General features: G+C 37.2%; 1 protein-coding gene across 1 annotated transcript in view; it reads left to right on the top strand.

Annotated features, from left to right (window-relative positions):
• Mad1 (Mitotic arrest-deficient 1) overlaps window positions 1-8,165 on the top strand; it is a 333,861-nt gene extending 325,696 nt beyond the window's left edge. The window contains exon 10 of the mRNA XM_067136015.2: window positions 7,589-8,165. Within this exon, the coding sequence (XP_066992116.1) occupies window positions 7,589-7,732 (144 nt within the window). The 3' untranslated portion in view covers window positions 7,733-8,165. The remainder of the gene's footprint in view (window positions 1-7,588) is intronic.
• Window positions 8,166-14,140: the final 5,975 nt, after the last annotated feature.

Genomic DNA, 14,140 nt, shown 5'->3' with positions numbered 1-14,140 from the left:
AATGCTAGGGCTGTACCATAATTTAGGTCAAGGCCACTTCCTTCCCACTCCTATCCCATTGTCACCATGAGTCCCATCTGTGTCGGTGCGGCGTAAAGCAATTTTTTTTTTCAAATCGGTATACAGCAGTAATCCGACCTATCGGAGATGAGTGGCAAGAGACACAAAGCAGCTCAATTTTAGTACAGTAAAACTTGCTCAGAGTGGAATTGCAAGGGTACAAATTTATTATCCCAAATTAGACCAAGTTTCTGGATTGAACAAAATTATACAAAAAGATTCACAGATTACTTACCCCTGATCCATTAGTCTAGTTTTGGTGATGCAAATCTCAGTAACACAATATCTAGCATAGACCTGCACTATAACTAACTCAACATATTATGTACTGTTTGCACCGTACACAATGAGACTGATGTGGTGATAGGAGTGGAATCGTGGTTGAGAGAAGGGGTGGGTAATAGAGAAGTATTTCCAGAAGGGTACACAGTCTATCGTAGAGACCGAGGAGATAAAAAGGGAGGAGGGGTGTTTATTCTGGTGAAGGAAGCTTATTGTTCACATGAATGGTTTACCGATGAAAGGGATGAAATATTAGGGATAAAATTACTTTGTCATAATATGAAGGAGGTGGGAATTATAGGAACATACAGGCCTGGAAGAGAGGAAAGAGACATGGAAATATTTGAGAAAATAATAGATTATACTCATAAAAACAATAATAATGATGTGGTAATAATTGGGGGAGATCTAAACTTGCCTGAAGTTGAATGGAATGGAGCTGCAAGTGAAGCCCATGAACAGAAACTGGCAAATAAGTTAATTTGGGAGGGAGGATTTACACAAGTAGTACAAGAACTGACTCGTCTCAATAACTTACTAGATGTATTCTTGGTTAAACCATGGGAAATTGTTGATAAAACTGAGGTAATTGAAGGAATAGGTGACCATAAGGCTGTAATAATGGATGTAGGACTGGTACCAAAAATGCTTAATAAGAGGGTCACACAAGACAAGAAATTGTACAGAAAAACTAAAGTTGAGGAATTTGGGACTTACCTTAAATCACAATTCAGTTGTTGGATGAGTGAAGGGAGAAATGTGGATACACTTTGGGCTAAATTTAAAGGAATCATTTGGGAAGGAGAGAAGAGATTTGTACCTGTTAAGAAGGGTAAAATGACCTCAGACCCTGTTTATTATACAAGGGAAATAAGAAAATTAAAAAGAAAATGTAGAATAGTAAACAGGAAAATCAAAGAGGGTAGAGAGAATAGAGAAACTAGAAAACAGCTAATGAGGGAACTGAATAGAGTGAAAAAGGAAGCAAAAGAGAATTATATGAATGGCATTCTTCAAGAGGGTAATGACCACAAAGGGAAATGGAAAAAGCTGTATTCATATATTAGGAATCAAAAAGGAAAAGGAATCCAAATCCCTACAATGGTGGGAGAAGGGGGTGAACACCATTTAACAGATACTGAGAATGCAAATCTATTTAGTAGGGAATTCAGAGATTCAGTAGAAGATTTTCAGGACTTGGAAACCATAACAGAAGATAGAGAGGGAGAGACACATAGGGAAACAAAAAGCTTCTCATTCACAAATGAAGATATTTTCAGAGAAATCCAACTGCTTCAGCAAGGAAAAGCAGCAGGAAGTGATCAAATTACTGGGGAGGTATTAAAGACAATGGGGTGGTATATAGTGCCTTATTTTAAATTTCTCTTTGACTATATCATAAATAATAGTGTAATACCAAAGGAATGGAAGGAATCTATAATAATACCAATTTATAAAGGAGAGGGTGATAAAAGGAAACCACAGAACTACAGACCAATCAGCCTGACCAGTATAGTTTGCAAAATACTGGAGAGTTTAATAGCAAAGTACATCAGAGGGATATGTGATGATAAAAATTGGTTCATGAGGAGCCAGTATGGATTTAGAAAGAAATTTTCTTGCGAGGCACAACTGGTGGGATTTCAGCAGAACATATCAGATCAGTTGGATTCAGGAGGCCAGTTAGATTGCATAGCCATAGATCTTTCCAAAGCCTTCGATAGAGTGGAACATGGAATATTATTAAAGAAATTGGAGGGAATAGGATTGGACATAAGGGTTATACGTTGGATAAGAACATTTCTAAATTCAAGGGTTCAGAAAGTCAAAGTAGGAAATAATATATCACAGGAAGAGAAAGTTACTTTCCGTTACTTTTCTTAATATACGCAAATGATTTAGGGAACAATATAACATCGAAGATAAGATTGTATGCAGATGACATAATTGTTTATAGGGAAATAAATAACATTGAGGATTGCTCAGAATTACAAAGGGACCTTGAGAGTATCCAAGAATGGGTTGAAGAAAATAATATGAAGATTAATGGAGGCAAATCAACTGTTACAACATTTACAAACAGGAGCTTTAAAACTGAATTTGAATATACTTTGGATGAGGTAGTTATCCCTAAAGATGGCAAGTGCAAATACTTAGGTGTGAGATTTGAAAGTAATTTGCACTGATAGGGTCATGTAGATGACATTGTTGGGATAGCATACAGATCGTTACAGGTCATAATGAGGCTACTTAAAGGATGCAACAAAGAATTAAAAGAAAAAAGTTACTTAAGTATGGTTCGTCCCTTATTGGAATATGCAAACAGTGTTTGGGATCCTCACCAAGAATACCTAATAAAAGAACTAGATGGTGTGCAGAGGAAAGCAGCAAGGTTTGTAACAGGGGATTTCAGGAGAAAGAGTAGTGTATCAGAAATGTTAAAGGAACTTGGTTGGGAAACTTTAAGTAAGAGAAGGGAGAAAACTAGACTTATAGGATTATATAGAGCCTATACAGGAGAAGAAGCATGGAGAGATATCCGTGAGAGGCTTCAGTTGGAAGATAATTATATTGGTAGAACTGACCACAAGTACAAAATTAGAAGGAATTTTAGCAGAAGCGATTGGGGTAAATTTTCATTCATTGGGAAGGGCGTGAAGGAGTGGAACAGTTTACCATTGGTAGTGTTTGATCCTTTTCCAAAATCTGTACAGATATTCAAGAAGAGAATAAACAACAACAGAGAAAATAAATGAAATGTTAGAGGGCATTCGACCAGTGCAGGCTATTGTAAATAAAAAATGTGTGTGATTAAATTAATTCCATCCCCTGGTCTATGGAGTTTGGACAGCCCAAGTAGGGGACTGCCTGTAGGGGTGAAGTACAGTGGGGACTTCGAGGGCCCTGGGACCGCTACGGTAGCTGTGAAGGCCCTTCAGGAACTCTGAAAAGTGGTGGCAAAAGGGGCTCTGGTTAAGACGCAGCAGGTCGTTATGCTACTTAGGTTCCAAAATGCGTAAAATATAAATATGTAAATAAATTCAATGTTAATTTTAATCTTATACCAGTTGTATATTATTATTAGGAGTAATTTCACATACTGTATATGAGTTGACTATGTTTGTAAGATATTATAAGTAGAATTTTGTAAACAATATAAATTTATTAAGGATGATGTGTGTGTTTAATAGAACAAATTATTAGCGTAAATTGTATAATATTGTATTCTAGGAAAATTTTCTTCGTCTCTTGTTAATTTAAAATTTAGTGCTCGACAATAATGTATTTTAGTGTACCATTTGCCACCGAGGTAGACACCTCATTTGCAAATAAAGAGATTTTGATTTTGATTTGAATGAAAACTGGAAAATTTCTACCTTATTCCACATGTTTAATAGACAAACTTTAGTATGCATACGCTGCTGTACCGAGCTTGATAGCTGCAGTCGCTTAAGTGCGGCCAGTATCCAGTATTTGGGAGATAGTAGGTTCGAACCCCACTGTTGGCAGCCCTGAAGATGGTTTTCCTTGGTTTCCCATTTTCACTTCAGGCAAATGCTGGGACTGTACCTTAAGGCCATGGCCACTTCATTCCCACTCCTAGCTCTTCCCTGTCCCATCGTCGCCATAAGACCTATCTGTGTCAATGCAGCGTAAAGCAAATAGCATTTTGAAATAAAAATACATACGCTGTAACACATACTATATAACACAGTTTCTGCCTTATTCCACATGTTTAATAAAAAAATTACAGTATACATATAACACATTACACACAATACTGTATTTGTCAAATTATTTCTTCTTCCACATGTCTAACAAACAAAACCTGTTTAACTTTCCTTGATGTCATGTCTCAGTCTTTAGTGCTGTACAGTAGCTCAAGAAGTTGCGGTGAATTCGACTTGACAGCAAATTTCATAATGTCCCTGACACACTCAATAGCTTATTCATGAGTGCGTATTTTTTCTTGACTTGAGCTTTACTCCTCCTCCTCCTCCTCCTCTTCCTGGTCTTCGTCCCTCGGATTATCATCTTCTTCATTCTCTGTACAGCGGATCTTCAGAAGCTGTACAGCAGACTAGAAGCTGTAGTGAGTAGCAAGCTAGTTGTCACTGCGAATGTATTAATCAACATTACATGCAAAATTCTGTTGTTGACTCAGCGTAGATATCAGTGCAGCTTTTGCAAAACACTTTACGACCGTTTGAGGTTTGATCCGTTTCATAGCCAAACTGACCTAGTTGACATCATCCAGTATGGAAACTGAGAGTGCAAGGGAGTAGGTATTACTTAGCAGCTGTATCAACATTCTTGATCAGTGACTGCATCAATAAACACCTGTAGTGAGATTTAAAGGTGTAAGTCACTCCTTGGTCCATAGGTTGAACAACGCTGGTTGTGTTAGGTGGAAACCAAGCTAGCTTGACATCAGAAAGCAACACATGGGTGACAAGTGGCATTGTCGAGAAAAAGAATAACTTTGCGATTTTCCTTCTTCATTCTATGGTTAAATTTGTTCAGCCATTCTTCCATTAAAGCACTGGTCATCCAGGCTTTTCCATTGCTCCTCCAAGTTACCAGATGCTTGTGCAAGTCCAAGTTTTTGAAACACCTTGGTTTTGCTGATTTCCCTATTACCAGGGTCTTTCTATTTCCCCCCTCCATTTTACTGCTCAACAGTACTGTAAGTCGATATTTTACCCCCACCACACTTTTCCCCACAAAGCGCAAGTGACTTTGAAGGCAAGGTTCGAAAAAACAATCTTGTTCTGTCAGCGTTGAAAATGTCTTTAAATTTATAGCCAGAAATTAAATTTTGTAGCTTCAATTTCCACTCGGCTACTACATTTCTATCCATGTCTTTGGACTCGCCACAGACTTCATTCCATACGATATTGTGTCTTGTTTGAAACTCTCCAGCCACCCAGTTAATGCTTTAAAGACGGTGTTGCCAAGTGATTTAGCAACGGCAAGAGCCTCATTCTATAGCATAGGTCCACTAACCGGAAAGTTTCTTGAACGGGCACTGACGAACCATTCCCACACTAAATCTTTGATTTCTTCATTGCCTGTTACCTTAGATTTTCTCTTCATTTGTCCATTCCCCTCCATCCACTGCTTAGTAATGTCGTCCTTATGTTTTAAAATCTCATAAACTCGATTTTTTTCCTAATCTGAAACACTACATAATTTCATGCACTGACAACTTTTCCTTTTTCACTCGCTTCAATAACTTTCACTTTTTCGTTCAGTGTTAGTGACGTATATTTCTTAGCCATCGCGCTGCCTTCAAAACTGACACAAATTTACTGACAGGACACAAACTAAGGGAACTGTTTACCTTAGAATTGGGCTTAAGTTGTACATCAAGATAAAGATCTCTACGAACCATGGCTAGAGTCAGACAATTAGTGAAGATTTAAATCCCATTCTACCAGGAATTTGGGAAACCCGGACTTCATTAGAGCAGCGTGTTAGGGTCTGTAAACACCTGACTCTTCTCCTGGTGAAATATTTATGTACCTGCAGTACCTGGTATGCCTAAATGAATTTCACAGCTAAAACACAATTTCTGCATTATACAGTAATTATTTTTAGAATTTCTTTCCGTTTCCATGTTGAGCACATTCCGCTTTATACAACATAAATTACATGCAAAGCCATATCCAGTGTGCCGGGACCATAACTTTCATACACATCGGACAAGTTTCCGCTTTATAGACACTCCGCTTTGAGCAAGTTTTACTGTACCATATACACTGACTTAGCAAATGTCATGGGATGGTCACCTAATAGCGTGTGGGGCCTCCTCTGGTCCTGCGAACTGCAGTGAGATGCCATGGAAGTGAGTCGATAAGTTTCTGGTAGTCCTCTGGACGCAGCTGACACCAAATCGTTTGCAGAGCGGCCGCCAATGCTGGTCTGTTCGTGGGTGCAGGATCCATGTCTCGGAGCCTGCGTTCCAGGATATCCCAGATATGCTCGATAGGGTTCATATCGGGGCTCCTGGGTGGCCATGGCAGTCGTTGGACCTCTGCTGCATGTTCATGGAACCATTCCCGAGCGACATGGGAACGATGTGGCGGCGCGTTATCATCTTGAAACACCGCAGAACCGCCTGGGCACTGGAAACCCAAAAATGGGTGGAGATGATCTCCGAGCAGCTCAACATACCGCGTTCCATTCAAAGTCTCTTCCAGAACAACTAGGGGGCCCATTCCATACCAGGAAAATGCACCCCAGAACATAACAGAGACACCAGCGCCTTGGACCACACGTTCGAGGCAGGCAGGATCTATCGCTTCATGTGGTTTGCGCAATACACGGTGCCTCCAATCAACATTGTGCAGTTGAAATCGTGATTCGTCCGACCATACACGTTACGCTATTGTTCCAGTGTCCATCCCTGGTGACTGGCGACAAATGTGCGTCATTGTGTCCGATGACGTTGGGTTAACAGTGGCTCCCGTGTGCGGCGCCGGCTCCCATGCCCTAGAACCCATGTTCCTACGGATTGTCCACTGGGAGACGTGTCTAGCACGGCCTGTGTTGAATTGAGCCGTGATTTGTTGCACAGTTGCCCATCTGTCACTATTGACAATCCGTCTCAGATGTCGCCGGTCACGGTCATCGAGGGTGGCTGGACGGCCGGTCTCTTGTTTGTTGTGGACGGTGACACCCGCATTCAACCATTCTTGATACACCCTGGGTACGGTTGATTGTGTGAAGCCGAATTCCCGCACCACTTCCGAAATCGCCTTCCCATCCGTCAGGTACCGACCACTATACCCCATTCGAACGGTGTCAGCTCACGACGACGTTCCATCTTACACGTGTCACATGCACAGCCACTGCTTGCAAGGTCTCCTATCCCATGACATTTGCTCAGTCAGTGTACAAACTTTTTACAGGACATTTGACATAACATGAATGATATTCATGTTTGAACTTTTAATGTTTTCATTGTATTGTTATTAACCAGTTTTTTGTTAGGACATAAAAAGTTTTAAATAAGGTCTGTTACATGCACGTGATTTTAATGTGTAAGCTGAAGAAGGTAATATTAATTCTCAAAACATGTACTTACATATATTTATGTTTTTGCTGTATTAGTAAATATACTAGATCATTCATTTTTACATTTCATTCAATGGCATTTCATTCAATGGCATTTCATTTTCTTCCCTTTTCTGACTCGTATCCAAATGCTGTTCTATTGATAATTGTTCTTATCTTGTTTAAGGTGCTACCAAGTGGGGAAGTAAACTTGCTCGAGACAGACTTCTCATTATCGGTTGGAGAGATCATTGAGAAATACCTTCATCAGCAGAATTCAATCCCTATGTTTTTGTCTGCTGTCAATATGGACTTGTTTGCACAGCAGTGACCTGCATCGACTTGGAGATGGAACATCGATCTCTCGTCGATGTAGACTCATTCATCGAGCAGTGAAGTACATCACCTTGGAGGTGGAGCTGCTGTCTGCCTCCGGTATAGGTATCTTCACCCAGCAGTCAGCTACATCCCCTTGAAGGTCATCTATCTCTCTGCCTCTGATATGGACCCGTTTACTCAATAGTCCGCTACATCAACTTGGAGGTTAGATATCTGTCTGGGATGGACTTGCCCGAAAGTGAACTACAAGTAGTTGTGAGCTTCTATCTGTATCTGATATGGAGTTGATCCAGCTGTGAGTTGCATCAGTTTCAAGATGGAATACCAGAAATGGTTGAAAATACTTTTAACGTTCTATTAACTTGTATTAGAATGATTTCATGGTACTGATCTGCACAATTGTATTAAAAATTTTGTTTAGTACTTGTAGAGACAGATCATTACAAAACCAACGACCTGCCTTAGTACTCTCCTATCATTTCCAACTAGGTTACAATCCTGAGTGTCCTCTATGTATGTAAACAGCAGTAAATAAAGGTGCAGAAAAGTGTCTTAAGGTGCTTGGCATCCCTCAATGTGTGGTGTGACAACATAATTTTTAGTTGTGGGTATTAGGCTTTGTAAGATTTTTTTACATTTACAAGTGTAGTTGAATGGCGAGGACTTGTAATATTCATCTAGAAGAAATGTAGGTGAGCAGAAGGAAGAGGTTGCAATCAGAATTGAGATCTGATATCCGCCATCTTCAATGTCTTTGTTAGTTTTGGACTGTTGGTCACATTTCTGCAACTTTGTGGCATTCTTCACTAAGCAGAGTATAATTGTCAATATTTGGAAGGATGAACTTCAAAAACTGGACCTGCATGGACTGACTGCCAGTTTCTTTCACAGATGTTATCAAGAAACATGCCCTTCCATATGGTATTTCACAAATTCATAAATTCAGTACGCGTCCACTATAGTGAGTGCGATGTATAGCGAGAACTCCGTTTTAATGTCAATTTTTTCTGTCCCTTGAAAATCCCTATATTAAACTTTCTGCTATCCTTCAGTTACTGTGAGAATCCAATCTCTGATCCGTTATTACGAGCGATTAAGCGTATGTTATTTCCGTTATCGATATTTATGCACTCCAGCGATTATATTGAATGCGATCAATTGTCTTCAGTTAGTTTTCTCGTTATGTGCATCAGCGAGCTGTTTCATCGACGATCGAACTCGTAGGCAATGTTGGAATCGATGAGTAGTACTCGTCAACTAGTGTTCTGTAAACACAATTCAAAATTAAAGAGAACATATTTCCGTAATAAATGCGTAAATAACGTCAGCTAAGGTTAAGTTATGAGTAGGTTCCCACCTTCCAATACTTATCAATTTCTATATAATAGGTTTATTAATTACATAATATAAACCATATAATCTCTAGTACATGTTTAGTTCCGATTATGGAACATCTTCAGCTAAAATTTGACAAAATGGCAAGACAATTAAAACACATTGATGTTATGATGATACAAAAGCTAAAAGATATGATAAAATGGCACGAAGATTAAACATATAATTATGATGATGAAATAAAGTTCATTCATGTTGGTTAAAAATTCAACAAGTTGTTCAAATGACGAAGTAAAAACAGCGATAAGGTTCTTCTTCATGTTGGAGACGTGTACATTTTGTTAATCTTGAAGATAAATTGGAGAAATACAAGATTTTCTTAATGTATATTTATCGGGGGAACTCTTGATAAAATAACCGTAGTTGAAGTTGAGTTGTGGTTAGATTATTGAAATGGGTTTGAAACGAGAAAAGAATGAGTAAAATAGAGGATATTTTAAGGAGAAAACCTTGTTAAAAATGTATGTTCGCGAGAATGAAGGATAATGGAGTTGATTACCTTATAGTCAGTCGTGTCGTATTTGACGTCCTCCCGTATGTCGTGTTGTTAACTGACTGAGTCCTGTGTACGTGTGTAAGGCACTTGCGGTGGGCGGGGAGTATTGGAAGGATGTGAGGAGAGCGGGTGAAATGTTGTGTAGGGTGGAGTTAACTGAGGAGTGGCGCTGTGATAGGCTAGGGAAAACGGAAGGAAAAGTAGGGGGACTATTGTGTAGGGTGGAGCTAATCGGAAGGAGGTGTGTTGGTTGTTTGTTGGGATTCTTTCTGATGGTTTTTCTAGATGAATCTAACTTGGTAGCCTCTTCTAATAATATATTTATATTTTCCGTAATTTCGTTAACATTCTGGTTGGGATTTCGTTTCTGATCAATTTCAATATAGATATTTTCAAGAATATTCATTAATTTGCCTTTGTTTAGCGTTCGTAGAATGGTTAAGTCCCTTTCTGTCGATGTAAAACTGTGTTTATATTCGGTCATGTGAAGACTCATGGCCAAGTACTTCCTATGTTTTTCGGCATTAATATGTTCTTGATATCTTACTAAGAAATTACGGCCTGTTTGTCCGATATATGAATTGGCACAATTTGAGCATTTAAGCCTATATATCCCGGAATTTAAATATTTGTTATTACTTGCAATGCTTTGATGATTGAAAATTAAACATTGATTGTTGTTATTGGTGCGAAAAGCAATTTTAAAATTGAATTTCTTAAAAATGTTAGTAATCTGGTAAATATTCCCGTTATTATAAGTAAAGGTGGCGAAGTTTTTCTTTTTATGTTCTTTTACCAGCTGCGTTTGAGGTTTATTCTTCATTTTATTAATTAATCTATCTATGTAGTGTTTTGTGTATCCATTGCTTATCGCTATTTTGTAAATGAGATTAATTTCTTTTTGGAGGTCGTTTTTGGACAAGGGAATGTTAAAGGCTCTATTTAACATGCTTAAAAAGGAACTCCTTTTATGTGCCTCAGGATGGTACGAATCTTTTCGTATGGTATTTATAGTTTGAGTCGGTTTTCTAAAGATTGTAAAGGCCAACTTTTCTTCTTTCCTTTCGATTGTTAAATCAAGGAAATTTAGTTTTTTATTGTTCTCGGTTTCTAACGTAAATTTTATGAAAGGGTCCAAACTGTTGATCTGGTCTAATAAATTAGTGCTACTATTGATTTGTTCATCTATAATTGCAAAGATGTCATCGACAAACCTTAGCCAGATAATGATACCTTTTTCATCATTTAAAATTTTATGTTTTTCTAAGTGATCCATGTATATTTCAGCAAGGATACCTGACGCTGGAGATCCCATAGGAAGACCACTTTGTTAATATACTGTGTTATTGAAGGAAAAGTAATTATTGTTAAGTGTAAATTCTAGGAGTAACATAAATTCTTCTATTTCATGGTTACTAAGTTTTCTGTGTGTCTTTAAGTTGTTCTTAATTATATTTAGAGTTTCTTTCGTGGGGATCATAGAATACATATTAGTAACGTCGAATGAGTTCAAGGTGAAAGATGGTTTTAATTTTGTGTTCTTGATAATTTTACAAAATTCTATTGAATTATTGATTGTGGTTCTGCTTTGGAAAGTATAGTACTTTTTTAGAAAGCTATTGATAAATTTAGAGGTTTTGTAGGTGGGGCTATTTCTAAAGTTAATAATTGGTCTTATGGGTGTGTCAGGTTTATGTATCTTAGGCAAAGCTCTTGCTGTTGGTAGTCTTGGATTCATATTAATTAGGTTTGATATTTCGTTCTCATTAAAGATGAAATTAATGTTTTTAAGTATGTGTTTTAGTTTTCTTTGGACAGAGTTAGTCGGGTCTTTTTTAATTTTTGTGAAAGTATTATCTGAAAAAAATGCTTCGGTTTTTTCTATATATTCTTTTTTATGCATAATAACTGACACATTACCTTTATCCACCTTTGTAATTATAAGGTCATTATCTTTTGTTTTAGGCCTTTTATATCTGTAGAGGGTAAATGGGGTGTGTTAACTTTCTGATCTTTAAATAATTCTTCAAGTTTCTTTTTGACTTCGAATTTAGTTTCAAGTTGTTGATCTATTGGAAGCTGAGCTATGACTTGTTCTACTTCAGCAATGGTTGTTATGTATTGCTTTTGGTTGTATGGATTAGACCAATTATGTTTAGGTCCTTTGTTGATAATCTGCAACTCTTTGTTCTCGAAAACAACGTCAGTTAGATTCTTAGTTGGGGGTGAAAGGTTGAATTGGGTTTGATGTTAATGGAGGATTCTTTTGACTGATTTATGTTTTTTTGATTTAGAGTAAGACCGTAAAGTTTTTTGTTCAAGGTTTCTTGTTTCTTATCTAAGATATTTTGAATGTTAGTATCACCATATTTCAAAAAGGAATCCCATTCAATAGGGGCCATAAGGGAGGAAGCTTCTAGATGAGCATTATATAACTTAGAGTTTAAAAAAGACTTTTTTCTGTATAGAAATTTAATTTAATTTTTGAGCCATAAGTCGTTAGTTTTTTCTTGAGTAGCTTTATGCCATTTTGTTGTACAAGGTTTTCTCTGTACTGAATTTAGAAATTTAGGAAAGAGTTTTTGATGTAAACATTGTTTTAGGAAATTTATGTCTTTGCCAATTTTTGACAATTTAATCTTTAAGTTCAAATAGGCATTTGATTGTTTTTTTGCCTGGTTGGCTAAATTACAGCTTATAAATCTCATATTTATTCCGTATTGGCTCAACACAACTAAGGTTAAGTTATGAGTAGGTTCCCACCTTCCAATACTTATCAATTTCTATATAATAGGTTTATTAATTACATAATATAAACCATATAATCTCTAGTACATGTTTCGTTCCGATTATGCAACATCTTCAGCTAAAATTTGACAAAATGGCAAGACAATTAAAACACATTGATGTTATGATGATACAAAAGCTAAAAGATATGATAAAATGGCACGAAGATTAAACATATAATTATGATGATGAAATAAAGTTCATTCATGTTGGTTAAAAATTCAACAAGTCAGTGTTCAAATTACGAAGTAAAAACAGCGATAAGGTTCTTCTTCATGTTGGAGACGTGTACATTTTGTTAATTGGAAGTATTGGAAGGTGGGAACCTACTCATAACTTAACCTTAGTTGTGTTGAGCCAATACGGAATAAATATGAGATTTATAAGCTGTAAATAACGTCGCCGATAGCGGTAGTTAATCTATATAAATAAAATCGTAACGACTGTGTGTCTGTACATTGATTATTTTGGCGAAATTTCTGTACAGTTATCCGTTTCAGGTGCAATAATGACCATCTGCATAATTTTTAGCTTTGGTGTCTGTTTGTCTGTTTGTTTGTCTGTTTGTCTGTCCTTCTATAACTTGAAAACTACTGGATATATTTCCACCAAACTTCATATTTAGAATCCACCTGCCCTTGGGTAGGTTTTAGCGCAAATATCGTTTCTAAATCCCTGAACTGAGTGGGGATTTTTACGAAACCGAAACCGTGAATTTGCACTCCCTCAAAGTATACATAACCGAACTTAATGGAAATCTACCTGCCTTAATGAAAATTAATTTCTAAACCTTTTTTTCCTCATGTTCATCATTTCGATAACAGGATTTAATAAGGGAGATATCATTAACGGACCGTTTTTCGGTACAAATCCCAGCGGACTTAAGGCAAGAGCGGGTGCGTGTAAAGCGTATTTCTTACAACTTGAAAACTACTGAAGATATTTGAACTAAACTTTATATATAGCATCTATCTGTCCAAGGGTAGGTTTTCTTCGTGTCTGTTAGTTAGTTAGTTAGTTTGTTTGTTTGTTTGTTTGTTTGTTTGTTTGTTTGTCTGTTTGTCTCTCTATAACTTGAAAACTACTGGATATATTTCCACCAAACTTCATATTTAGAATCCACCTGTCCTTGGGTAGGTTTTAGGGCAAATATTGTTTCTAAATCCCTGAACTAATTGGTTTATACGAAATTAAGTCCGCTGGGATTTGTATACACAACCAAACTTACCTGCCTTAATGGAAATTAATTTCTAAACCTTTTTTTCTCATGTGCATCATTTCGATACCAGGATTAATAACGGAGATATCATTAACGGACCGTTTTTCGGTACAAGTCCCACCACACTTAACGCAAGGAGATATTTGAACCAAACTTTATATTTAGCATCCATCCCTCCAAGGGTAGGTGCTAAGGTTTATACCATTTCAAATTCCTGGAATGGATTGGGGTTTTATAGGGGACCAAAATGATGATTATTACTCTCCCACAATATACAGAGTACAAGACCAACCTGACTGGAAATCGATCAAACTGTTTGGAAATCCAATTCTAATTTCTTTTTCTCATGTGCATTTTTCAACGGGAGGATTAATAAGGTAGATAACATGAAAGGTCGGTGTTCAGGCTAAGTCTAGCAGACATAGCCCAAAAGGTGTTATACGTGGAGCAGATTACTTATCTATCTAGATAAATCATATCATAACAACCGTGTGCCTGTGCAT

The sequence above is a fragment of the Anabrus simplex genome, chromosome 1 (genome assembly GCF_040414725.1).
Source record: "Anabrus simplex isolate iqAnaSimp1 chromosome 1, ASM4041472v1, whole genome shotgun sequence".
Taxonomy (NCBI): domain Eukaryota; kingdom Metazoa; phylum Arthropoda; class Insecta; order Orthoptera; family Tettigoniidae; genus Anabrus; species Anabrus simplex.
This window is presented reverse-complemented; position numbering and strand designations above follow the sequence as displayed.